This window comes from Podarcis vaucheri (assembly GCF_965113315.1).
Source record: "Podarcis vaucheri genome assembly, chromosome: 14".
Classification (NCBI taxonomy): Eukaryota; Metazoa; Chordata; class Lepidosauria; order Squamata; family Lacertidae; genus Podarcis; species Podarcis vaucheri.
The window spans coordinates 22,707,937-22,734,907 of NC_138752.1; the positions used below are offsets into that span (position 1 = coordinate 22,707,937).

Consider the following 26,971-nt stretch of genomic DNA (forward strand, 5'->3'; position numbering starts at 1 on the left):
AATACTGTACTTTGTAAGCCCACTGCAAACCCCTTGCTAGAATAGAGCGAATAGAACTTATCAAGCTATTTAGAAAAGCTGTCACAATACCAACCATCCCACTCATGATCTTGATAAAGAGAAGCTACTTAAGAGGGATTATGAGCCAAAATACTCACAGGCTTTGCAACCATGAAAGGAAACCTGTTTGAAAAGTGCTTGCAAAGTAATGACAGAAAGAAAGCACTCAATGAAAACAGATCAGCAGAGTCAATTTCCTAGCAGAAATGGAAGATTATCACAGGCTGGGCAAGATTAATACACACTGTGCAAATGAAAAACTGACAGCATTTGGGGAAAATAAAGAGCTGGTTAGAGGTCCTTAGACAAGCTGACTCTGCACCAGCACTTCAATATACACTGGACCTTTAGCTAGACTCTGATGGTTACTAACTAGTGATATATTTAGCTATTTAAGAAGTATTCACATGCCTAAAGATTTGAACACACCGGAGGAAGACGTTTAATGTCCCATTTTCATATAAATAGAGGAAATAAATGCCGCTTCCTTGTACGGTAAAGACTATTTCCTAAGCAACATGCAGTCAATCATTCCATAATGTAAATTATTCTTTCTGAAGTTCTCCTTTTTTGAATCTGTTAAAGTCATGTGTTAAGTTCTGGAAAAATACTCCCGCTCTTCTTTGAACAAACCTTACTTTTATAGTGTGCGTGCACAGCATAAATTTTACAAGTTCAAGAATATTCAGACATTCTCTTTGGAAATTGGTATTTCTGAAACAATGATAATTTTTAGCAGTTTTCAGTAAAAAAATGTTCCGGATTTATGGAATGTTCACAATATGATACAATTTGAATCATTGCCACCACACATTTGGCTCCCTGTTTCAGTGAAGAGTTAACGTAGTCAACTCTGTTTCTGCACTTAATACAGTACAGGGCTGCAGCACCTTTATGAAGAATGCACAACTTACCCAAAACTTAAAAGTGTAGTCTTAAGCTCTCTTACTCTGCAGTAAGCCCCACTGAGACTCCATGCAAACATGCTTAAGACTATGCTGTTGTCTTGGTAAATTCTGTCCTTCATAAATTCCAGTTGAGGCAGCCTTCGTTCATTGTGACCAAATCTCCTCTGAAGTTCCCATTTTAAAATACAGTTAATTTACCAGATAATAAGAAGTTTGCTGCAGTACAGAATAAAGGCTTGGCACGCTCAAAGATTATTGTGATGGATATTCCGCCTTCAGCAAACTCACTGTGTTTTCCCTAAAACAATCATTTAATTTTAACCCCATATTCATCTCATAGGTAGAAAGCAATGAATTAAGTTATTGCTTATAATGTAAACAACCAGTATGTCAATACCTAACAGGCTTAACCAACATGCCTTAATCTACAAGCAGAATTGAAAATGCACGCAGCAAATCATCAACAGAAGCAATCATATCAGTTTTTTGAGCCAGAAAGCTGCTGATCCCTTACCTGCTGGCAAGTACTTCAGTTGGTTATTAGCCAATCTAAGGTGGCGTAAAGATCTTAGGCGGCCAATCTCTGGGCATACAATTTCAAGAGCATTGTCACTCAAGTCTAAAAATTGCAGTTTAACGAGGGAGCCAATTGCTTCAAAGAAGAAGAAAAATGACAAGGAATAAATCCGACCCAATAAAAGCACTAAAACTTTAATAAAAGAATGAGATAGACTTCTATGATGGCTGCATTCACACATAAAGCTGAACCATGGTTCTGCATAATGTACAAGAGTTGGAAGAGGCCCAGGCAAATCTCATGTTCATGCACTCCACCCCCTTCCAAGGTGCCAGGAGGACTTTGGCAGCGTTTACTTTCATTTTCAAGTAATCTCAGCTTGTCACTGCATGTGAACCAGGGATCATGGTTGTAACAAACACTTGTCAGTTTTAAAACAAGCCAGCTTCAAGCAATGAGTAAGTGCTGCCAAATTTCCGCTGCCGGATGTGCGGGAGGAGAGCAGTGCACAAGCCTAATGCCCACTCTTGATCATTTCAGCTCATGACGTGGTTTAATGTGGCATAGAAACACAGCCAGTATCTCATCCCTACATGCTGAATAAATAGGTGGCAAAACCATGTCAGAACTGAGTATTACTGGCAATTTAGTTTTGAGGAGTGGGCTAAAATATGTTGTACGATTGTGGGTCTAATCCAGCTTCTCCATTTCATCCATGAGGTTGTTTCAGGAAAGCCACATCTACTTACCCTACACCTGACACTATATATGTAAGGGTGAGGATTGGCTGAATGGGTATTTACAGGCACTGTGCAGTGCTTCCCAGTATGCAAGAACCATCTTGCAAAGCACTTTATGCAGCACTTTCCAAAATGCTGAAAGCCAGCTGGCTGTCAGTACAATGTACTTTGCGGGCCCTGTGCTTGGTGTTTCCGAAGCCACAGCCTACTGGGATGGCAAAGTCATTGCACAGGCATTTCTGAAGTGCCCAACAATCAGCAGGCTGTTGGGCATTTGGGAAGCGCTGTGCAAGGGACTAGGATCTGTCACCTGATGTCATTAGGATGTCAGATGGAAGAGGAACAAGCTTGTTTTCTGCTGCCCAGAGGGGAGGGTTCCAATTACAAGGAAGGAGATTCTGACAGAGAGAGCTGTTTGATAGTGACATGGACTACGTCAGAAGGTGGTGGACTGGAGGTATTTGAACAGAGGTTGAAACGCCACCTGTCAGGGATTCTTTAGCCATGACTGCTGCATTGGGGGAGTTGGACTAGATGACCCCTGTAGTCCTCTCAACTCTACAATTCTAGGATTGACAGGTGGGTTGTCCTTACCGCCCCCCCCCCCATTAGAGTAGATAAGGATTTGACTTGTTGGGATGGAACTGTCCGTCCCTCCCACCTATACTCAATCCATACACCCCATGTTATTCTACTTTGAAGGTAGCTTAAGTTACAATAACAAAGACCTATCAACAGATAGCAAAGCAGATTCAAGGGGAGGTACCCGAGATTAAGTTGCAGCTAAGATTCACTTGTAAGGGTTGAGCAAGTGTTAGCTCCCATTTCTGTAGGGAGAGAAGTGAAAACCTATAGGTTTACATTCTTTGTTTGTATACTGTATTACATTATGCTTGAGGCAAGGAAAAGGCAATTTACACAGCCAAGAGTTGTTGGGAAAACAACAGAAACAGAGACACAGGTGCTTTATAAATGATTAATAAGGTTTAAAATCATCCATCTAGTCTTAATTCAATACAGCGGATGTGGTCATCGCCTCACTTAGGAGTACTGTTTTACTAATAAATTACACTTTGGTTTTTTTAACCCTCAAATTAGAAGCAACACACATATTTAGGTACTTGAGAGTTTAAACATTTTCATTCATGCAATGTCTTCCTCTACAATTAATGTCATAAACTAAAGATATTTTGAACCCAGAAGGGCACTTACCTTCAGGTACAACAACAATGTTGTTTGAATGGAGGTATCTGGAAGAGAACAGAACATTTTCAAGGGCGGGCTGATAAGAGCAGGTGGCAAATATTCATAGATGAAACTTGATCAAAGACAGCATGCTGTATTTTTTCTTCCTTCATTTCTGCAAAGGTAATGCTCATATGGCAAACTATGACTGATAGACATTACCTTGAGTTTTGATCACTCTGCCTAAAACAGGACTCGCACTTCCAAGTTTTCCTGAACCAGATTTCCTCTTCTTTCATATTGAGATTAGATCAAAAATTTCACATTTGTTACCAGGCTGCTCTGTACATAATGCAACTACCATCATATATGGTTTCCAAGACAATGCCTTCTGGGAAGGAACCCAGGAAAGAGAATAGAGAGGCAGACAAGCAGAGACCTACGTCTTCACCTACTCCCAACTGGGCTAGTTTTTGTTTTGTTTCCAATGTCTGGCTTTTAACAAATCCATGCATTTTAAAAAAGCTGTGAGCCTTAAAAAGCTGGGTGTTAAATCTGCTAAATAAATATACGTTTTGGATCATAGAAGAATCACAATATGCACAGCAGTTGTTTCCCTAATACTCACTTTGTTGGCAAAGGTGTAAGATAAATATATAAATAAGTCATGTCAAACAGCTGTGTCATATGACTGAAACAAAGTAGCCTGAGGTGAGTGTGTTGATACATTCTCCCTGCTCTAAACCAGCCCAAGGTCAGTGGGCACCTAGAACCTTTTAGCTGTTTCCTCTCAGCAAGGATCCCTGTGGAATTCATTCTGTGACTGAGTAAAGCATGCCTCCTATTTAGTTCTCAGAAGTAGGTTTGAGAATGTGATGGAGAAGCTCATAGAGATACCATTCACAAGAAGAGCCTTCACATGGCCCTCTGGCACTTGGGAGACTGTGAAAAATCAGTCATGGAATCAGCCTTATCAGAGTCCTGAAAATTCATTTTACACAATTTTTTCATACACCACAAGAGTCAGAAGTGCAGGAATCATCAGATCGTTTTATATTTTTACAGCATCTTCTCAGATTTATTTCAATATTTAAAAAATTCTAATGTCAACATTCATTGGCAAACTGTACAAATGGTGTTCTTGTTTATTATTTAAGTTTACATGTTTTACTTTATTCTATAAAAAGGATGATCATCAAGTGAAAGCATACTGACAAGCCCAGGCAAGTTGAGGCCAGGATATAGAAAGCTATTTTAGTTTTGTCCGAGCGTTTGCATGTGCCCCGTTCCATCTTACAATCTGTTTTTGAAGGTCCATTTACTTTCAAAAGCATTCTGCCTTCTGGCATGGGAGGCTGGTATTCAAGAAATACAAGCCCAAATAACTTGTGTGGTTCTTTGGATCCTGGTCTATATTTACCATCATAGGCTGGTAAAATTTTATATAGTGCTCTCTGGTGGTGAATATTTGCAGTTACTGCTATTCAGAAATAAATATGTGCTATTCTCTTCAAATTGAGATTTGCTAGATGTCTCAAGGTAGTTAGATGTTATTTACTGCTTGAAAATTGATCTTTTGCTCATTCAACATAGAAAAGGGGTGTGCAGGATAAGTAACCTGATGGAAGTATAGGATTGATTCTTGCTTCAGGAGAATTCAAACTTGAAGGTATTATGGTGGCAGAAGATGATAAATTATGGCTTATAGTCAGAGTTCCAAGCTGAAGTTTTGTTTTTGTTTTTTTAAGGAATCTATATTAAAGATTCGGGACAGTGCTATGGAGTTTGAAAACAAGGGAGATTTTTCCCCATGTTAAAAATAGCCGTCCTGGAAGTAGAATGTACATTCACAAATTAAGGACCATGTGGTAACTCTGGATCAATTAGGCCAAATAAAATTCTCATATGTTCTTAATCAGGATCCCAAGAATTACATCAAGCATGCCAAAAGTTTTGAATGTGCTCAGTGGTGTGGTTCCCTTTTTTTTTCTTTCAAAAAAGGCTGTTAGCTGAAACTCATTGAAGTTTCAGAAACAAATTGATACTGCAGAGGGATCTATTTTTCAAAAGATTACCAAATATAAGAGTGCAGCTGTTTAGGAAACACCAGTTCAAAGACCCAGTGAGCATGTGGAAATAGCCATGTCACTATTTTTATTTAGCCTTTGCATGTTCACTTTAAAACTTGGATATTTCTAAATACCATAATAGAAAGAGAAATAGTCACCAACAGAAAGGTTATGTAAATCAGAATCTACGGCTCCATGATGTTAAATGTTTCTATTCATTTTGAGAGCTGTTTCCAAAACAAGAACTTTACATAATTTTAATTCCTAGAAGTCAGCACTAGTTTTTATTAACCCAGATGGGTCACAATACCAGGGATGCTAGGGAAACTTATTTGATGATCCAAAATCTGTGAGCCTACCATAAAGCAATGCAAATTATAGCTATAGCAAGGAGTTTCATCCTGCTGACAACTAGTGTGCTCTTTTTTTATTGCTGCTCCTCAGTTAGGTTTTACTATCTGATATACACATTAGGAAGATTACTATTATTATGATTCATCCTGCATGCAGATCCCAACCTTTTACTATCCAGCAAAAGACACAGGAAAAAGGGTTAGGGGGCATGACATAATTAATACAAGAATATTTAATGTGTATTAAACAAGCTCTCTCTGGTTTTCAGAGCTTCTAAAATTACCCTCCCTCCAAACCTTAATTTCAGGCAGGATTTTCTTATGGCCTCATCAGATAATCTTTTTAAGTGCCTGGTGGCAAAACATGAAGCATATCACAAACGCTGTACTTCAGCTTCATTATGAAATAGAATTCACCTCAGACAAGATGAGGCAAGATTAGTTCTTGAGTAAGCTACAGGCCATAGTGACCTGTAAGGCCTATTAACTGCACTGCAAATGCAAAAACCAGGAAGGTGCAGCTTTCCAGGGGCAAGAAGAAAAAGCTCAAGTTTAGACTACACTCCTTGGTTATCTATGCCATGTGACCCAAAACATCTTTAGCTCCACACATGCCCGTGACAGCACAGTGACCCGATAAAGTCCTGGATACAATCACAATTCCAAACTGACTATTTAAATTTGCAAAGGCACATTTTCATGTTGCCATGCTTACAGGAATTGCTGCCAGGAAGCTGCAGCTGAAGGAATTCTTCGTCAGCTAATGGTCGCATCACTGTAGGATGCTTCTTGTGTTGTATCTGTTCATAAATTGATTTTGGAGACATCACTGAAAGGAGGTATATAAATCCCCACTTTAATAAATTAGCTGCAGTGCATCAATAAAATTGCTATCATATTTGCAAAGCTAAGTAGGATCCAGTATAGTTTCTAACTGGACGGAAGACCATGTGTTGAGATTTCTATATTGTAGGGAATTGGACTCATTGACCCTCAGGGCCCCTTCCACCCTACAATTCTATGATTCTGTAACAGTTTACATATGAAATGTGCAATGGGGTTGACTATATTAGGAATACACGTGGTGTTTACTAGTCTCTTCTGCCCCCTGGCAGTTGATGTTATAATCCAGGTTTTAGGCTCCTTCCTTGAGAGGTAAGAGGCAGAAGGAGCTGTAGCTGGACTGTGGGATTGGCTGTTGGGAAAATTGGCAATACAAAGAAGTAAACAGTGCAAGAAGATATAGAGCCTTGCAGTAAGAAACATTCACTATTTTCAAAATGTAAGCTCATCAATGGCTGATAATTTAATGGAACCACCAAGTACAAAGGTGGCATGCCTATGAGTATTAGGTGCTAGCAACCGATAACAGATGTTTCTCCTAGATCAGAGGTCAGCAAACTTTTTCAGCAGGGGGCCAGTCCACTGTCCCTCAGATCTTGTGGGGGACAGGACTATATGGTTTTTTTTTGGGGGGGATGGAGAAATTCCTATGCCCCACAAATAACCCAGAGATGCATTTTAAATAAAAGGACACATTCTACTCATGTAAAAACATGCTGATTCCCGGACTGTCCGTGGGCCGGATTTAGAAGGTGATTGGGCCAGATCCGGCCCCCAAGCCTTAGTTTGCCTACCCATGTCCTAGATGCATTAGCCAAGCCAGAGTTGGAAGCAGAATACTGGATGAGATTAACTTTAGTCCAATATAGAAAGATAATCTACGTTCTTAGCCAATGCAAACAGCAGTCCTATTTGTGAACATACCCCCCTCACTCCAAAACATATTACAAATTTGCACTTGGAAATCCCTGCCTGTTGAGATTAGGCAGGTGCCTTTGCTGTACTCTTTTTGGCGCCTGCTTAAGACGTTTTTGTTTAGGCAAGCCTATCCAGACATGCAGAAAGTTTACATGTAGTTTACATGTAGCTTACAGTTTATTTTAATTCCCCTCTGAATGTTTTTAATATCTTTTTTAAATTGTCTTTTATTGGCAATATTAATGTTTTATCATTTTTTGTAAGTGACCTAGGGTTTCATTACAATCAATTAATTTTGTCAAATAGAACAAAACAAAAAATAAAAATATTGCCTTCCAGTAGATTTTACAAAAGCAATATTCAAAAATTAGTGTTCATTCTGGATACTTTTAACAAAAGAATGGGATTTAAATTCTACATTTATTATATTTCTATGAAAAGATAGACTTTTTCAGTTCTCTGAGCAAACAAACTAGGAGCTACAGCCTGAAAGCAGCAAATCTTTGGCATGGTGGTTCCTCCAAGCTGTCCCTTGAATCACTACCTTGAAGCATATGAAAAGACAGCACATGAGTGAAATTAGGTCATGGAAAGGCACTAGAACAAAACAGACTAGCTCTTTAACAAACCAGATTGTTCCAAAACAAATTGTAAGATATTTACCTATATAACTTCAGCACCCTACGTTCAAGAAACTCATTAAACTAAAGGGCAGAATATAAGGAACAAGACACCACACACTCACAGTTCCACAAGGTTTGGAAGCTTCTGGGCAAGGTTTTCCGGCTAAAAAAGAAAATTGTGAAGTTTTTGTTTAGTTTTTAAAGAAAGACTCAATATCTAACTGGCAAACCAGTTTGCCAAATTCAAGATGGAACTAACATGAGGCTCTGAGTGTCAGAAATCCAAAACAGGGAACAACTGTTTTATGTGGCCCACCACCCCATCTGGCACTGATAATGAAACCTGGCTTAGAGCCTAGACTTGGATGACAGCGACTGTTGTCACTGGAAAGATGAAAGAATTTCAATATGCCAAGAAGGCCTGAAGATATCAACACACAGAGGGTGGAGCTAGCTTCCAAATTGGGCTCTAGAAGAACAGCAGACACCTTCTACACTAATCAATCAAGGTGCCAAAATATTAACAAGTGTGATTAGCATCTTCCAAGTTCAACATGTACTGATAATGCAGAGAAACTCACATAGCTTATAGATTCTTTAGCGTGTACTAACTTAGAAATGCCCACTGAATATTCAGGTGACTTTACAATAGCCTAAGGCAGAGTCCTATTAGCTACTCTAATGTTAAGTCAGTATGCCAATATTTTTCAATTACTATAATGCATTCTCCAGACAGCCAGAAGTCTTCTAAATATGGAGATCTTCTAAAGCAACATTTTATAAGAGATCATGTTACAGTAGCCATGTCATGCAATTTCCACATGAAGTGCATGATGTTAGTTTTGTCTTACACAACTCTGCAGGGGTCCTATTTCACAAACAGATTGCCAGTGTATTACTGGCAGCCAGATATTTTCTTTACTGTGGTGCTGGAGCTTGATTCCAGGATAATATTTTGGAAGTCTTGAAAGCTCACTTTCACTGGGAAAAGCAGCACGTCCAATCTGTGTGCCTCTCATGCCCCAATTTATACATGACAGTTTGCGGCTTTTTCCTACATAGTGGTTTTCAAGCAAGAAAAAGGTCAGACTTGAAGTGGCTCTACATTATACCAAATTTAGCTTTTATGTTCATCTAGGGTAGGACTGCCCATTTCAACACTCAGATTGCCATCCTTTCTTTGGCCAGCATTTCCCTACTGTTTTCAAACACAGCATATGCAGTATAGTTTTCAGCCAGAAGCAGTCTCATAATTCTTCTGCTTGTTTTCCATGCCATGCTGCAAAAATCTTGAGTTGTGGTTTCCACCTACTGGGGAATTAATGCTAAAACACACTGATTTCCCTCCTAAGCAATTTTGGTAGGCTTAGCAGCACCTGGTGTCCTTGTTATTAGGTTCCATTTTTAAAACATACATTCATAAATGGATGAATACAATCATGTAAGTGTAGAAAATAAAACAAAAACTAGCTCAGTTACTTTACCAGCACTTGTATAAATTGTATAAGCAACCAAGTCTGAATAAATTCTAATGAACTCTTTAATGTGTTCACCAGCCTAATAAACAATATTCACTAGCTATTCTAAGAAACCTAAGAATCTTGCCTATTTATTCCTACAATGCTTCAGGATGTCCCTGGTTAATATCTCACCTCTTCCATGAACATAGTAGTTAACCTTATGTAGATAACAATCTGCCATACAAGCATAACAGTGTTGAAACCAACAAAAACATTACATTCGTAGTACAATTTCTGCTCCTGCAACAGAACTTCACCTTCCTTTCCTAATCCTGCAACTTCACCCAATCTACTCTGGAGGGTTTGGGAAATTCACAATCGGATTAGGGACATATGATGAAGTGGAGGGAGTAGAAGTTCAGTTCATTGGATTCAACCCGTAATTTACAAGGCTGTTGAAATAATTAACAAAAAATAACTCCCCATGAGCTGGGGAGAAGGAAAGCACCCCATAGCAAAAAGAAATAAAATATACTGGCAGAAATATACATTTTTTTTATTCCAGGCTCTTCTTTTTAACTTTTCAGAAAGAAAATTTGGCATGCTTCCCAAAGTTTTTCCTCTTTTAAATATAATGTTTTCCAACACATTATATTGACTGGTATGAAGAAGCACCAGAAACATAGGAATAAACTGAAATGTCAGGGGGTATTTTATACCCCATATGCTTTTCATGCATACAAGATGAAAACTGTAGGAATTAAGTAGCTGAAATTTGATGACTTGATTACTACTGTGCAAGTGAGAAGTCCTAGAAGAATTTAGTTATATCTGCAGTGAAAAACACATACAGTGTAGGATTGTGCCCCAGCACTGCCCAAAATGATTAAGAGCAACATTCTCTGAGTGTAGGATCTCCCACCCAGGGGACATTCAAGCATGTCAGCTTCTACCTGGTCTGAAGTGGTCTGGTCCATACATAGGCCTCCAACCACTTCAGTGAGAGCATTGCAAGGGCAATACAGAAAACATTTCCTTATTCCAACTTCAGGTCCCTAACGTGTTATTGGACAAGTGCAAATACTGTCGCCCATATCAATGAATGGCTTTCATTTACATACGGTACAGTATATTGAAAAAATTAAGGTACACTCAAGGACAATGTCCTCCACATAGACCCTAAGCATCAACAAATATTTTGCTAGTTGTACATTTTAAAAAGTCATACCAAGGTAGTCAATGAATTTCTTTTCATATAGAGTCTCTCCAAGTACTGCAGTCCTTCATCCTTCAGCATTTCTAAAGGGAAGTGATGGAGATTTCGGTAATTTAAGAATAAGTTCTTGTGCCTTTCTAGCTTTGCCTCCAATATTGTTTTACAGAGTTCTGATGCCATGACAGGTTTTGTCCCAGCCACCATGTTAGAACTCTACTCATCACAGAAGTTCATTTCTAAAAGGGAAAGCAAAAGACAAGTAGTGTTTTAATAGGGCTCTTACTTGGTTTTCCCATAGCACAATTTTTCTGAAACATGCTTGTTTATTTTAAACATTCCTACATCCCCCTGTATTCAAAAGATAGGTAACAAAAGTAGAAACCAAATAAATATGAAATTGAAGGAATTGTGGGGAGGACGGGGCCACACAATACAGCACTAAGATCTCAAATCTAAAGCCATGTATATCTATCTACCTTCAGGGAAAACAGATATCCGACTAGTTAGCAAGAAGCACTTTTCAATCAATGAACTATTAGTATTTGATATCAACATAAATTATTTTGCCTAGGAAAGTAACGAATGGTTGGAAACAGACAAGACTTTTTGAAGATTCCTGAAGATGATTTAGGAGATGCATTCCCATTATGTGTACCTAAACAGGCACACTTAGTTTGTTTCCCTGTTGCCTCTGGGCAAATAAGTTGTGCAGATTTTCCAATACAATACAAAAGCCTGTTTATTAGCAGAGAAAGTGGGGTAAGCATACACATCATGAACAGCAATTTCCTTCAGTTCTTTCAAGACAGATAAAAGCTGCCTCCAGACTATAGTATACCACACAAGCATAAAAGCTAATGCAAATAGAGTTATGGCACAGGAGATTTTATATTAAGGCTTCAAACTCCCAAAATATATTTATTTGAACGAACTTGTGCATTTCAGGAGTACTAGGATTTAAATCAGTCAAAAAACCAGCATGGACTACTTTTCCTAAGACAGATAGGGAGAACTTCTACAGATGGCAGCCCTAACTACAAGACTCTCCTAAATCATAAGCAATAACAAGAGGGAAAGGGTCTGAAGGGTACCAAGGAACATCATTGCATAACAAGGAAGAAGAAATGGTGGTAAGAATGGCTGAAGCCTTTCTGCCACTCTAAGCAATGTTTCTTCTTGATAAATTCTGGGGCATATTTTCATGTTATGCAGATATCAATGCAAGCCTAAAACAGCTCAAAAAGGGAAGCTGGCATGGTAGGCAGCCTCTGAATCATGCCTAACCTCTATAGTTGAGCGAACCCCATTACTAGGCTAGGCTAGGCCCCACTCCAGGCAGAGGAAAAACCTCTACATGAAAGCCACAAGATGAATGCATATATATGTCACACTTTGCATATGTGGCATGACACTAACACTGGTCACAGCTTCTGTTCCAACCTATATGCAGCCCAGGAGATGCATCTGCTTGTTCACTAATAAAAGGCATGCTTTGTGTATATGTGTATAGGATTCAATTTTCTGCATCTTCAGGTGATGTCAGTCAAGAGTAAAGTGGAATAGCTAACTGCTGCCCTCCAGATGTTGTGAACTACAGCTTCCATCATCTCTGACTACTGGAGATGCTGGCTGAAGACAGTTCAAAGTACAAAATGTCTGTAGGACTTGGCACAGTGGTGGCTATCCCTGCTGTATACAGGGATCCCGAAGCAGAAAGACAAACTTTGAGACACAGTATAAAGCAGCTTCATTTGTTCCATTACATGTGGAAATCCCACCTGAGGACTATCATAAGATATTCATAAACCAGGAAATAACACTGGACATAATTCAACCAGAAGGAGTACATTTCACCCTACTAGGATACTCTCCCATGGGTCTGAAGGTGGCCATATCTGAACAAAGGAGTTTCGGAAGGCAGCTCCAGTGTGAAACTGGAGAACTAAAATTATTCAGGAAGTTCATCTCTATTCATTTTTGTCTGCAGAGTCAATAGTTTCCTTTCCTCCTTCCCACTATAAATATTAACTTAGCATTGCTAAGGTGATTATTTTTGCCAATCAATAATGTTGTAAAAGTCGTCATGCTTATTCTGCATAAATTCTAGCTTTGGCCCAATTGTCTCTCTACCTGCACCGCTTGCATATAATTTCTCTCTGAAATTTATAGTTCTTCCGCCCCACACATGCAGCTGCCAACCAAGGATTTAACATTTAACACATCTACTGAAGTGGACTTCTGCCCACAAACGCTTATGCCACAATAAGATGTCACAAGACTTCTTCCCATTTTTTAATGCAACAGAATAACACGCCAGCCCCTCTGGAAATATTAGGGTTCCCATTTTTATTTGCTACAAGCCGCCTCGACATTTCCCGATAAGAAGCGAATAAATAATAATAATAATAATATTTTTTCGAGGGGCGGGGGGACTGAGGGAGAAAACACACTAATGAGAATGAAGGGGAGCCTGGAAGGAAGGAAAGGGAGTTTATGTCCTAAATGCGGTTTAATCACCGTCAAAGAGAGACCGTTGTTGGGGGACGGGGATGGGTGGCTAGGTGGGAAGAAAGCGCATAATTCCCCCTCACACGTCTCCATGGCAACAACGTCTTTGTCCCGACAGCGGGAGGCAGAGAAGGGAGAAGCAAAAGCCGCCTCTTCTCCACTCCTCACTTCGCTGGATATGCCGCTGGGAAAGGGAGGGCAGCGAGGGGGCGTCGCAACTCACCTGCGTTTCTAAGCTGAGGGGGGCCCAAAATAGGAAGCGCCCTCACTCAGCACAACACGGGGAGAGAAGGGGCGGGGCAGATGGGGGGGGAAAGACACCAACTAACATCAACATCCGGTTAACGAACGGGAGGAGCGGGGGAAAGAAGAGTGGGTGGGGGGAGAACGCTGATTGGAAGCTGGAAGGGGCGGGCTCAGAAAGTCGCGCGAGAGCTTACTCGCGCGGCTCTTCCGCTCCGTGTCTTAATGAATAAATCGGGCGGCGCTCTTGAATCGGGCACGGGCGAGAGACGGGCGCATGCGTGGCCTTGTCTTCTCCTTCTCCATAGCTTGCCCTGCTCGCATTGTCCCTGAGCGCTTCCCGCCTTTTTTGAGAGAGTGAGGGCGCGTGCGTGCGGGGCCACGCCCATAACCGCTCTTTTCCCTCAGCAAGCGCGGCCTCCAGTTTCTCTTGAGGGGAAGACTTGGCTATGGATAAACGGTACGCCATGAAATCACATCCCTGCTGCCCCTTCGCTAGTTAGTTTAGGGTTGCTGGGAATTGTAGCCCAGATTTTTCGGATAGGTCCCTCCCATATGCTTTAAAATTTCAAACTCCGCAAATAACAGATGTATGGTGTGTATGCAAGCCTCTGGTGTGTTGCCACTGTGGGAGATTTTCCCTTCTTTTCCTCACCTGTTTTAAGGTCCTTGTTTTTCACGGCTGGACTTTCAATATATATATTCGGGGTGGGGATGGAAATTGACCAACAATTAAAGGAAAATTTAAGAGGAAAATCCTCTGAAAAACTAAAAATATTTTTGCTGATACATTTCTGCCAGTTCTTGCTTAAGCAAGGAAGATCTGCACCTCTGACTTGAATAAGGAACTGGAAACAGCGAATAAGGAACTCGAACAACAATTTCCCTAAAATTTGACAAGTCTTTCTTTCAAGACAAGTCTGGGATTCATTATGTTAAACATAAGATAAATGTATACAATGAATAATATTTTAAGCCAGAAGGTTGTCAGTTGCACCCTGAATTCCCTTTCATTCTCATCTGTTCTTCAGAATAGAGTACCTAGTACCTAGGTTGCTGAAATGTGAAATTAAGATTTTCCTTATTGTTTTTATATCATCATAGCCCCACAGGACTGCCTCACCACCCACTCTCAATTAGCTGCCCACAGGAGTGTTACACTGGATTTATTGTGCTTTATATACACTCACATAAACTACATATAAGGTTGAGTAGCGGGAAATTTGATCTTGCAAGTACCAAGTGGATGACGAGTTATTTCTGTTTGGTTTAGTACCTGGAGTGAAGCCATAATGCAACTTCATGCTAAGCATGCCATCATCTTCCCCAGTCTCTCTGTTTATTCTTAAGAACCAGGAGAACTGGGGCAGCTTAAACCTTCTCATTGAGAATTGTAGAGTTGAAAAGGACCATAAGGGTCATCTAGTCCAACCCCCTGCAATGAAGGAATCTTTTACCTAACATGGGGCTGAAACCCACGACCCTGAGTTTTAAGAGTTTCATGCTCTAACACCTGAACTGTTTTCATATTTATCTGGGTCCTCGTAACAATCAACATCTGCAATAAAATTTAATCATTTTAAATAATGAAACTAATACAGTGGTATCTTGGTTCTCAAACTTAATCCATTCTGGAAGTCTGTTTCAAAACCAAAGCATTCCAAAACCAAAGTGCACTGTTCCATAGAAAGCATGTAATGGAAAACAGAAAAAAGTTTGAAAACCTACTGCGGGTTTTTCAGCGTTTGGGTTCCAAGTTGTTCATGAACTAAGCTATTCAAAAACTAAGGTACCACTGTAATTATTTTGATTTCTAGCTCATTTAATATTCAACTAATTGTGTAAATGATGTTCACTGATTTTACTAGAATTGAACCTATTTGTGCCTAAGATAGGTAAATTTCAGGTTTGGAATGGAGAAAACTTGAGAAAAGTTCCAATGATTTTCTAAAATTTGTAATAAACTGTATTTTGTAGTAATTACTGTATTGTTCTGAAAAGGAGAAATAGATAAAATAAATGAAATAAGATTTGCCTTCAGTTCTACAGATGCAGATGATTAAAAATACATTACCACAACATGTAGTTTCAGAGTTGAATCCTAATATGCTAGGTCACTAGGAAAGAACAGGGCTAATGCCACATATTTTTTTCTGAAATACCATATGGAGTTTTCCATTATCTCATCTACTATTTTAAAATCCACCTTGTAATACTTTCCTTTGCTTTTCCCTGAAGTTACTATGCAATTCAAGAGTGTCAGCATGGTGGAGTTTTTACTTCACAGCTCTTGTTAAATACCTTTTACCAAGACTTTTAAAATAGGGTTTACACAATAGGGTTGACATCGTGTGTGTGTGTTTGTGTGTGTGTGTGTGTGTGTGTGTGTTCTCCCTTCCATCTCAAGACAAATTGTATATCAATAAAGTAGAATGGCTCAAAACCCCAGAACAATTGCTTGAAATTTATTCTTTGAGCTAGAAATAAAGTACCCAGTTCCTTTTTTCTTATGCATTTTTGTACAGTAACATGTAATACTGTAGTTTTACATTTGGATAGAAGCCCTATATAACAGAAGAGCAAGTGCCTCTTTATTTTAACTTAATACAGTAATGCCTAGATTATCTTGTTAATTTTTTTTTGTTGACGCAGGAGTGCTTAACTGAGCGTTAAGAACAGTGAACTGTCAATGTTGTTTACACTGACCAGTTTTAAAGTCACTTTCTGTGTTTTGAACAGTACTCTACACTGAAGAGCAGATGGCGCTGTTGCATATCTATTGTCCAACATCCAATTTGAAGAGGTAGAACACCATAGTTATATATATATATATAGTGTATAATGGACTAGGTGGCGTAACTAGATGTAATTGGGGTTGTGTGTGTGTGTTCATCAGGAGCAGGGGTCAGCAACCTTTTTCAGCCGTGGGCCGGTCCACCCTCCCTCAGACCATGTGGTGGGTCAGACTATATTTTGAAAAAAAATATGAACAAATTCCTATGCCCCACAAATAAGCCAGAGAGGCATTTTAAATAAAAGCACATATTCTACTCATGTAAAAACACCAGGCAGGCCCCACAAATAACCCAGAGATGCATTTTAAATAAAAGGACACAGTCTACTCATGTAAAAACACGCTGATTCCTGGACTGTCTGCGGGCCGGATTGAGAAGGCGACTGGGCTGCATTTGGCCTACGGACCTTAAGTTGCCTACCCCTGATCAAGAGTCATAGAGGCTCCTGAATTTGGTTGAGATTATAATGCTAGGAAATTCTCCCACAATTGCTACTTGCCCTATGGAGGGAAACATATAGATGTTGTATGGATGCCTGTCCATGGAAGACACTGGTTAGATCAGGGGCAGCTTCAAGCCCTGACTGTCCTTTAAAAGCAGGCCAGTTATACACAGTATGAAAAGTGAGTGATAAGATTTCCAAAGAGGAATATGCCTGGCCTCTTGGTGGCATATAATGTGGCATATAAGCTTCTACCTGGATTTCTCCAACTACTGTACACTGCTTCTGATTTTTCCACAATTCCAAAGTTCTCAAAGAAGTACTGTACATTTGAAAACTTACTCATAAATAAGAATATTTTAAACAATGCCCATTTCATACAAACTCACGACAGAGACAGTTGAAAAACAGGAAATTGGAGTTCAGTTTTCTGTGTTATGCATGTACATAGTTACACTTTTAAAATAGGGTGTCAAAACTGTGCTCCAGTTCAGGCCTTTCCTGAGAACAAACCCCATGGATTTGATTGAATACTGTACTGTGAATAAACTTGCATAGGACGGCACTGCAAGTGTGTGCTTCCAGCTACACTTGTGTTGTGGTATGAAAATAATCCAAGCTTGGCATGCCTGAAAGGACAACCACTGTCAAACTTTATACTAACACTTCTCCCCAGTACAAAAAAAGTATCCAAGACATTTCCATTTTGTTTACAGCATTTACATAAATGATATTCAGTTGGAATCTCTTGGGGAGCAAAGTGTACTTCAGTATAAACCTTTAAAGGCCAAAATGTAAAAAAGAAGGTGGAGACTGGCAGCCTTGTTAGGAATTGTTTCGCTCTCTGCAGGCCACCGCTGAACCATTTCAAGGTTGTGTGCTTTTTAAAGTATGCAGATGTCTGCATGTCACACAACAGATATTGTAAAGACCTTTATTTAGCTACCTTTCCTGCCACAGTCAGCAGCAACTACAACAGCGCTTTAAGGAAAAACAATATTTTAAAAGTGTTCTTCAGAACGGTCTCCTGTAGCTACAATAATTACCCAGTCCAGGTGTGATTTTCAGCAGTAGTCTTCAACCTTAATTAATCCCAATCGTGTGACATAGGACCCAGTTTATTTTCTGCTTATGTCCATTTTTCTCCTTTTATGTCTGATGTAAGGGACAACTGCATATTCCTGCATTTGGAGATGATTCTCAGGGTCCCTTCTAACTCAATGATTCTATGATATCCAGATGCAAAGGAGGACAACAGAGTGCCCCACATTGCGTAGGGGCAGCTTCCCATACAGAGGGAGAAAAGATGAACCTTCCAATATCCAATTTGCCACAAATCTGAAATACATATGCTACTTTGCAATGCTACACTTCCATGTTGTTGTTTTAAGCTGTACAACAAAAAGAAAGTGGTGGTGATGCTAGCCAAGGTCAGAGAGTTACCCACTTGTGGATCCCGACCTACTATGAGTCTAAGAAAGAACTTAGTTATGTTTAATAGAGGAGTGGATGTGAAGAGATGGACAAAATTTTTCATATGTAGTGGGAATGTGACGTGATAGTATGGTTCTGGTGAAAGTTTTAAAGGAATGTGAGACATTAATTGGACAAACTATAGCAAGATGCGCATTGAGATCTGCTGTCTATTTTTGATGGAAATAGATCATACAAAGAACAATTAATATTTTAAGCATGTCTTCAGTTAGCAAGAAACTGAAAAAGCAGGGCTGCCATAGCTACTGAATTGTGGCATCAACAAATCTGCAATATAGCCTTATCAGGAAAACTGAACAAATATGGGCAATAAAAACTCAAACAGAGCCAAACACCTTTTTTGCAACATTGTAGGATTTTATTTGACTTTATAAGTAAACAAAAGTGATGATTAGATTCATTCCCCATCCATACATGGAAATCTCTGGAGGAATACTTTGGGATAATTCTTGTTTTATTTTGCTTTGAACTTACGTTCTCCAACACAGCAGTGTGACAATGTGCTCCTACATTTACTGTGTCTGTTATAGAAATAGATAGAAGTTTTTAAACAAACAAACCAAAAACTGTTGGATCTACCCCTCACCCACCATTTCTAGTTTTCTAGTTCTTGTGAAGCAAAACACTTATATAAACTGCATTCTAATATTAGTTATCCACATAATGGTATAAAAATGAATAATTAACAAGTGGAGAAGCCCTCTCTGCTGAGGCACTTGCTATGGCTATATGAGGTCCCAGCTGTGAGAGCCATACTGGGAAAGAAATCTACCAGAAGCCCTGAAGAGCTAGATTGGAGATTCATTGAGCGGATTAGACTGTAAATTTGATTCAGTCCAACATAAATCCTTATATAACATCCCTGCATAGAATATATTAAAATGACAATTTCATTTTTAGTGGCCCCAATCCAAAAAAGTCACGTGCAAGAAAGTGTGATGTTCAAATAACTAAAGCCTGGCACAGCAGATGGAAAGGCTCATTCCTATTTACAATACAAAAGAGAATGGACAGTAAAGCACATGCAACATACATGCAGATTTGATGGTTCCTGGCTGTGCTTGTGCCATGGTAGCCAATGAAACATATATGACTGTGGCACTACAGTCCTATTTTGAGGACTGGGCTGCCAGCTTGTTATTAAATGGGATACTCGGTGTACATGTACTTTTGGAAATGTGTTAATTGTCCTTGCTTGGATCTTTGTGGTGCTAAATTAACCTGGGACCTTTAGAGAAGCTCTGGGACAACAGGTGCAAGTTCCTTAAATGAAATGGCCCCAAGGACAAGGTCCAAACATAGTACTTATTTCACACCAATCCGCAAACTAAAGATAATAACTATCTTGTTTAATCAGCAATTTATTTATTTAAATAATTTTTATCCCTCCTCTCATAAAAAGCTCAAGGCAACATTAAACAGCGGACTGCAGATTCAAAGAGATCCTGGTGAACTGCTGCCATCCCTGTTTCTGCATACTTGCTGTAGGAGTGGAATACCAAGTTCCAGTATTGCATAGGGTGTCGAACTTCAGAATGAGTAAATCTAGGCTGAAATCTCCACTTGGTAAGTTACTGGGTCTAGGACACCCAAGCTTGTTGGGTGTTCTAGACCCAGTAACTCTCAGCTTAACCTGCTTCACAGAGTTGTGTCAATTAGGGGTGTGTCATTTAGGTTATCCTGAGCTCTTTGAAGAAACAGAAAGGTAAACATGTAATAAGTAATGATAGTATATCATAGTGTTGCACAGTTGGCTGAGTTGTGAGCCTGAATCTTGATTAATTTCAGGATGAATACTGGCTGTTCTCTAAGAAAGAATCACTTCCACTCCTCTGCTTAAAAACAAATCTGGACTATTTTCAATGGCTTAAACAGCTGGCACTTTCAGACCTCTGCTTTTAACTTTTTGGATCCTGTTCTCTTCTTTTGGACACTGCTCTCTGTATAAATGCTGATGGAGTCACTGGCCACAAAAACATTGTTGTTTAAGGACTTCAGCCCTGAAGAGGCAGAGACATACTGGCTCCAGGCTGAGGGACAGAGATCTGACAGAGAGGTGCATAGTTAGCATTTAATATATGTAAGACATTAACATGCTCAATTTGCTTAACAACAGAGCTGGCACAGGAACATTTTGCATATAGGTAAGTTACACCTTAATAGAGATTGCTTTGTTGAGCTGAAACAGTTTTGTAAAATGATATGAGTGAATAATTTAACAGAGCTGCAGAACTGAACTGTGGAATGCTATTGAACTCCCAAGGTTATACAAATTATAATATTTAAGCACACTGTTACTGAAATTCCCCTCATTTAAAATAGGACATTCTCCGATTGCTTCCAGATGAACTGTTTATTAAGCAGGTATCTTGATTTGTTTACACAAAGGGTTTTCTTTTTTTGGTGGGGCAACTATTTACTGAGTATTCACTCTTATTTGTTTACAGTTCTTATGACACACTTTCTAGGGCATTCCCCCTCACTTTCCTTATTGCAAAGAGCCTAGGGTTGCAGAAAAGTGGGTTTGTTGTGCAGGAGTTACAAATCAAATTTAATGACACTACCTGAATTTGCTGGTGACTGAATGCCACTCAGAAATAGCAACAGCCTGGACACTCCCTTTACACCAGCTGCTTTATTTACTTATGTAAACAACTAGCTAGTTTAGTTGGTTGCATCTCATCCCAAATCTTGTCCCTGATTAGGAAATTAGTTCTGGATTTCTTCAAGTGAAAGTTAATAGTCCTTCGCAATAAGTGTTTGATCAATCCATCAACCTCTGGTGGATGATTTAGAAGGATTGGTTCTGGCATCACTTTCACTGTGCATTTTGTGCCAGTATCCATACTCAGCAGAGTTACATCTCAACGCAGCTCCTTCCTTGGAATTGTCTTCGGGGTTGAAGGTACACACAGTAGGCAATAAACACTCATGGACGCCATAAAGATTCAGTCAAGTGTAGAGGTTTACTTGACAGGCATAAAAGCATATTGGTAGCAAATATATACAGACATTCACCACTGCCGTGGTCAAGGCATGCTTAGAGTCCAACAAGGGTCCAAGCCTCTCTCTCTGCTCTCACCGCAAGATGCAAGCCAGAGACTCACAACAAATTACACAAGTTACACAGAACCATTGTTATCAGTACTTCCTGTCACATTGTACATGTCCATAGAACAGTTCCCACAGAAAACATCCTTGCATAGACAAAACAGTCTCAGCCTGCTGCTGCTTCTTGAAACTTCTCTGTTCTTCTCTGTTTCTGAAACAAATGATTCTCTCACACAGAGAATATCCAAGAAGAAAAACTGACATCAACCAAAGCACTCTTCATCTTTGTTCACCCAAACATAATGGATGTCCTTGGACTTAATTGTTTCCCCACTATTCCTCCCCTGCTGAAGGACATACCTATTTACATCTACCTATGCCAAAATCCAATACACCTGTTGTTTCTTTGTGGTGGTGGTTGTGTTCAGTTATCAGCTTCTTCACTAATTCATGGAGATGCTCCAAGGTCACATTCTATTTATTTGTTTGGTGCACCCACAGGTTGGTAGGTAGGGATGGGGAATAAATTCAATTTAGTTCACATTCAAAGACAAATCTGGTAATTTGCACTTTCCAAAACAAAATGAGACCCAAAATTCATCCATACTCAAAATTAGCACTTCTCTGAGCTTTGCAATGCAGTTTTTCAGCCAAGTAATATGTACAAAAATGCACAGACTAGGATAAAATGTACATAAAAAAGCAAATGTTAATGAATATAATATACAAAAGTGCAGTATGTTTAGGGAGATTGCTTTATAAAGATGCCTATCAGGAGAAATTTGCACTAAAATGCTTATGAATTTTCATGAGGACTTTTCTTTTTTAATGCAAACGTGTGGAAATGTGGAGAACTGAACGTAAAACTAGAAAATTGAGAAACTGAAATTGACAGATTCATCCATCACTGTTGGTAGAACACACAAGCAGCTGTTCTTAGGTTTTCTTTTCATCTATTAAGTAAAAAAAAAAAACACCACTTAAATTTTGGGATGAGAAAGTGCACAGCAAACACTCAAAAAGGAACTTCGGTGCTTCAGTGGAAAACGAGGGCAAGCTAGAACTGGAACAAGAGACCCAGTCAGCTGTATCCTTATTTGGTCCTCTCATCTTTTATGCTGTCATTCCAAACAACAGAGCTGACAACTAACAAAAGGATATTTACTTGGTTAGTCTTCTGCCTTATTTGAATTTAAATGAAGTTACATATTACGATAACTTCTATAAAGGTGCCTTCTTGAGATACTGTATCTTTAGCCATGTGATGCCGTAGCAGTACTGAAGATGAGCAGATCTGGATTTGGCCAGAGCCTGGATGCGAGGCCTCCTGGGAACCCTGCATACTCTGCTGCAAGCTTCATGGAGAAATGTCACAACTGAAGCTTGGGGTGTGTGTGTGTGTGTACTGCACTAAACACTGGTATTTGTCAGGAAACTACAGGATTGATCTGGATTATGGCTAATGTGTGAATGTGTCTTAAAAAATTAGCAGTGGGAGTGCACTGGATGCAGAATAAGCAGTAATGTGAACATACCCTGAGCTACAGTGGTGCAGGGCAGGAGGATGTAATTGCCTTGAGGTTTTCTGAATATTTAGCTTTACAACTATTAGTTACTGCGTTCCTTTCTAAACCTTGTGACAAAAGAGAGTGTGAAGCTCACAAGGCAGTTTGCCCAAAGCAGAGTAAACTCTCTTGCCCATGAAGCCTTTTAAAGTATTACAGCTGTCCCTGGAACTCCTTGTCAAAGTTTGTTGTTCTGCAGCTAGCATGCCTATTTTTATATTCCCCTCCTGGGCTCACATCCTGAAATCTCTGCAACATGCTGAAGTCTATGGGGATTATTAGTGGCATATGTATTTTCAGGGTAAGAACTCCCATGGACATGGAATAGGAGAATTCTGATAAACTTTCAGATAAGTCATTCTGATTTTTCAAACTATATACCCCCCTCCAGTTTCCTTTCTATTACTTTGTTTAAAAGAAATTGGAGGGAGAGGGAAAGGAATTGGTTTATCATGTCATTTTATGACCTAACATTAGGGTTATGCTGCCCCAACCAAATTTTGGTTGATTAGAGTGCTGATTAAAAGTCCAGAATTATTGGTTAATTCTTTCTTAGTGGAAGCCAAGGATAGTAAGAAATCTTATGTTTCCAAATAAGAGACACCCATCAGAACTTGGGGAAGCACTTTCTCCCCACCACCACCCTGCCTCTTAGAGAGAGAGCGCTAAGAAAAGTAGCTGTGTGTATGTGTGTGAGAGAGAAATTTCTGAAGCATTTTTGCCAGAAAAAGGCAAACAGCAAGGTTGTGGACTGGTTGAAAGCACCCTTGAGGGTGCAAGCGCTCTCTGGATAACTGATAGAGCAGGTGTCACCAAAGTTGCACCTGTAGGCACAACAGTGCATTTGAGATTCCCCCCAGCTGCCCACAAAGCCGCAGCCCACAAAACTGGAAGGAAGAGACCAGAGGGAGTGGCACCCACGGTACTTACTTAAAAATCCAAATGTGCCCACAGGTCTAAAGAGGTTGGTGAGCCCAAGACATAGAAAATTTGCTGCCTTGTAGAGGTGCTTCTTTGTTCTAAAAAGAACTCTGATGGATCAGACCAAAGTTAGTCCAGCAGCATCTTTCCAATAATGGCCAGCCAGGTGCCTCCAGGAAATACACCAGCAGGCCTTGAAAGCAACAGCCCCCTGTTGCTCCCCAATGGCAGGAAGGGCAAGGTGTACTACCTCTGAATCTGGAGGTTCTTTATAGATTCCCATGACATATATACAGGCATTGATAGATAAAACTTGGGGCCATCACCCCAGTCTTATGGCAGCAAGTTCCACAAATTATTATTTATACAAGTGTACTTATATACTAACGTAAAATATATACTTATATATGTACTTATAGGGAGTGGGTGGCGCTGTGGTCTAAACCACTGAGCCTCTTGGGCTTGTTGATCAGAAGGTCGGTGGTTCAAATCCCCACAACGGGGTGAGTTCCCACTGCTTTGTCCCAGCTTCTGCCAACCTAACAGTTTGAAAGCACATCTGTGCAAGTAGATAAATAGGTACCACTGCAGCAGGAAGGTAAACAGTATTTCTGTGCTCTCTGGCTTCCATCACGGTGTTCTGTTGCACCAGAAGCGGTTTAGTCATGCTGGCCACATGACCCAGAAAGCTGTCTGTGGACAAATGCCAGCTCCATCAGCCTGAAACAAGATGAGCGCCGCATCTCATAGTTGCCTTTCACTGAACTTAACCATCTGGGGTCCTTTACCTTTTTACCTTTACGTATATAACGCATTTTAGCATACAACAGAATTTTGAAATATATATTAACACAAATCAAAGATGTGTTTTGTGAAGTACACTTTCATTGTATGTTTGCAAGTAAAGCAAGTTATACAAAAAATGCTGTAAGTTTGCCCACATTCAGAGGAAGCCACACTGGGATTGTATCGCTCATGAAACTTCTACAGACTTGGGAAGTGGGGCCACCCAGAAACATAAGTAACAGAACGTCAACAAAAACCTTTAACATGATAGTGGTAGCTTTTCAAGTCCCTTCTGTGATACCATCATTTCCACAGATTTTACCACCACTTTAAAGCTGGTCTATAAGGACTGCTGTTTTTCAACAGCTCAGAAAGGGCTGTGGCTGAAATAGAAGAGGTTTATGTATTTATTTTGCTGGCATCCCTTGTTAGCCCTGTCAAACATTTCTTGAAGGAATTTGCAAGCAGCCCTATTTTTAACAGCCACACTATATTATCTTCATTACACATGGAGCTGTTGGAACATTTCTGAAGATAGGTTTGACTTAGTGGAGGAGGGCCCAAGTGTCACCCACACGCCTGTTGGCTATCTCAGTTCTCAAAAGTTTGACTCCTATGCACTTGGGAGGGATCTCGGGGGAAGCTGCATTCTTCCTGTATTACATTGCTTTGTAGAAAGGTGATATGCTGAGTTTTTTTATGTGGTGTTTATTTTTACAATATGCTTCCTTAATATTAAACTAGCAAGACACCAGCATGAGGCAGGTGCAGTAGTAGCAGCAAGGGACCTATACATTACAGTCAAGGCTGTCTCCAGATTTGAGGAAGCCTTTGGCAAAGTGCCCTGTAGTTGTCCCTGCACTTTTGACAGATGGCAGATTCAATTGCCCACAATGCTCCAAAGTGTCTGAATTACCATTGCTGCAGTGCACTGTGGGAAATTAAAATGTCCCTACAGGGCGTGTGTGCATGCGCCATTTTAATTTTCTACAATGGTCTTGAGTTATGCTACACTGGCCGAGCTGCATCGTTGTGGGAAATTTATATGTTTGCCCACTGCTACCACAGAAGCCTTCAGCCTGGGGTTCTGCCAAGATGCTGAGGTCTCACCATCTTGCCAAGTTTACTAGACCTGATTAAAGCATTTTCTGAGAAGAGGCATTACTCCACCACCCCGTGTAGTCCACCTCAGTGGAAAGCTGAATCACCAACAATGGATGGACATTTTGTTCCCAATGTCACTTCCCACAACTGCAACACTACACTTTCCTTCCATATGGTGAATGGCAACCATTCAGTTACATAAGACAAGTAAAATGCAAAATTTAAAGAGCACCACAGGGGAAAACCTACCTCTTGTCCTGGCTGACCAAGTGTTTATCTCTCCTTTAACCATTGCTATTCATTTACTTTGTCCCATAGGACTTAATAGAGACCCCTGAGAGTTGCCTACCCCTAATCTGAATAATCTCACCCCTTCACCTGTATAGCAAAGGTATGTCACATCACAGCCATTTCCCCCAATGCTATTTACTTCATTGGGGTATCTTTCCATTTGTATAGCTCTCAAACTTGCCTCCTATCACGGACCACTTGAAAATTGCTGGGGGTCTTGGGTGGACCACTTAATCAACATTCATTGTCCTTGTTCTAATGAACAAAGCACATACATAAACTGTATTTTAATAGCCCTGACTTTCTAAAGTGATGGAAAGTTCCGTAAAGTCTGGTGCAATTCCCGCCCCCCCCCCCCCAGTTTTAGAAGAGTCAAGTGGATATTCTCAACTGTTCCAAAAGCTTTCCATGGATCACATGAATGGGGATTTGTAGACCCCATTCATGTTTGATAACTTCTGGTAGAGTGTGTGGATGGAAAGCCCAAGATTTCATGTGAGAAGGTCCATCCTTTTCTCAACTGAGTCGGCTTTGGAGTTTCAATCTAGGTTACAGTCAGTGTCAACTCAGTACATCAGTGCTATTAAGTTCTCTCACCAACAAATAGGAACGTGAGAGACCAAATTACAGAGCTTTCTACGATGCTGGCCAGACAGGATGTATTTCAGAATCCGTGACTTAGAAAATACTTCTATTTCATCATGCATATAATGCCATTAACCAAATAATTAACAGGAGAGGTGTCTATGGACGATGTGTGTTATCCAATAGATTTTTCATCCTGACCTCTCTGCAGCTGCTCTTGTTATTTTAAGTTACATGTCCCCTAGCAAGCTTGGTAGACAGTGTATGTCACAAAAATGCCTCCTGGAAAATACA

The 26,971-nt window shown here is 39.9% G+C and overlaps 1 protein-coding gene across 6 annotated transcripts in view; it reads right to left on the minus strand.

The window, feature by feature from the left end:
• LRRC28 (leucine rich repeat containing 28) overlaps positions 1-13,756 on the minus strand; it is a 49,823-nt gene extending 36,067 nt beyond the window's left edge. For 2 of the 6 annotated variants that reach the window (XM_082198743.1, XM_082198740.1), the window contains exons 1-5: positions 13,624-13,756; positions 10,905-11,128; positions 8,339-8,379; positions 3,438-3,475; positions 1,483-1,620 (exon numbers count right to left, since the gene is read on the minus strand). In XM_082198743.1, the coding sequence (XP_082054869.1) occupies positions 1,483-1,620; positions 3,438-3,475; positions 8,339-8,379; positions 10,905-11,096 (409 nt within the window). In that variant the 5' untranslated portion in view covers positions 11,097-11,128; positions 13,624-13,756. Of the gene's footprint in view, positions 1-1,482; positions 1,621-3,437; positions 3,476-8,338; positions 8,380-10,904; positions 11,129-13,409; positions 13,567-13,623 lie in introns of those variants that run through there. The other 4 variants (XM_082198741.1, XM_082198742.1, XM_082198744.1 and 1 more) reach the window with 4 other exon arrangements.
• Between the last annotated feature and the right edge of the window lie 13,215 nt (positions 13,757-26,971).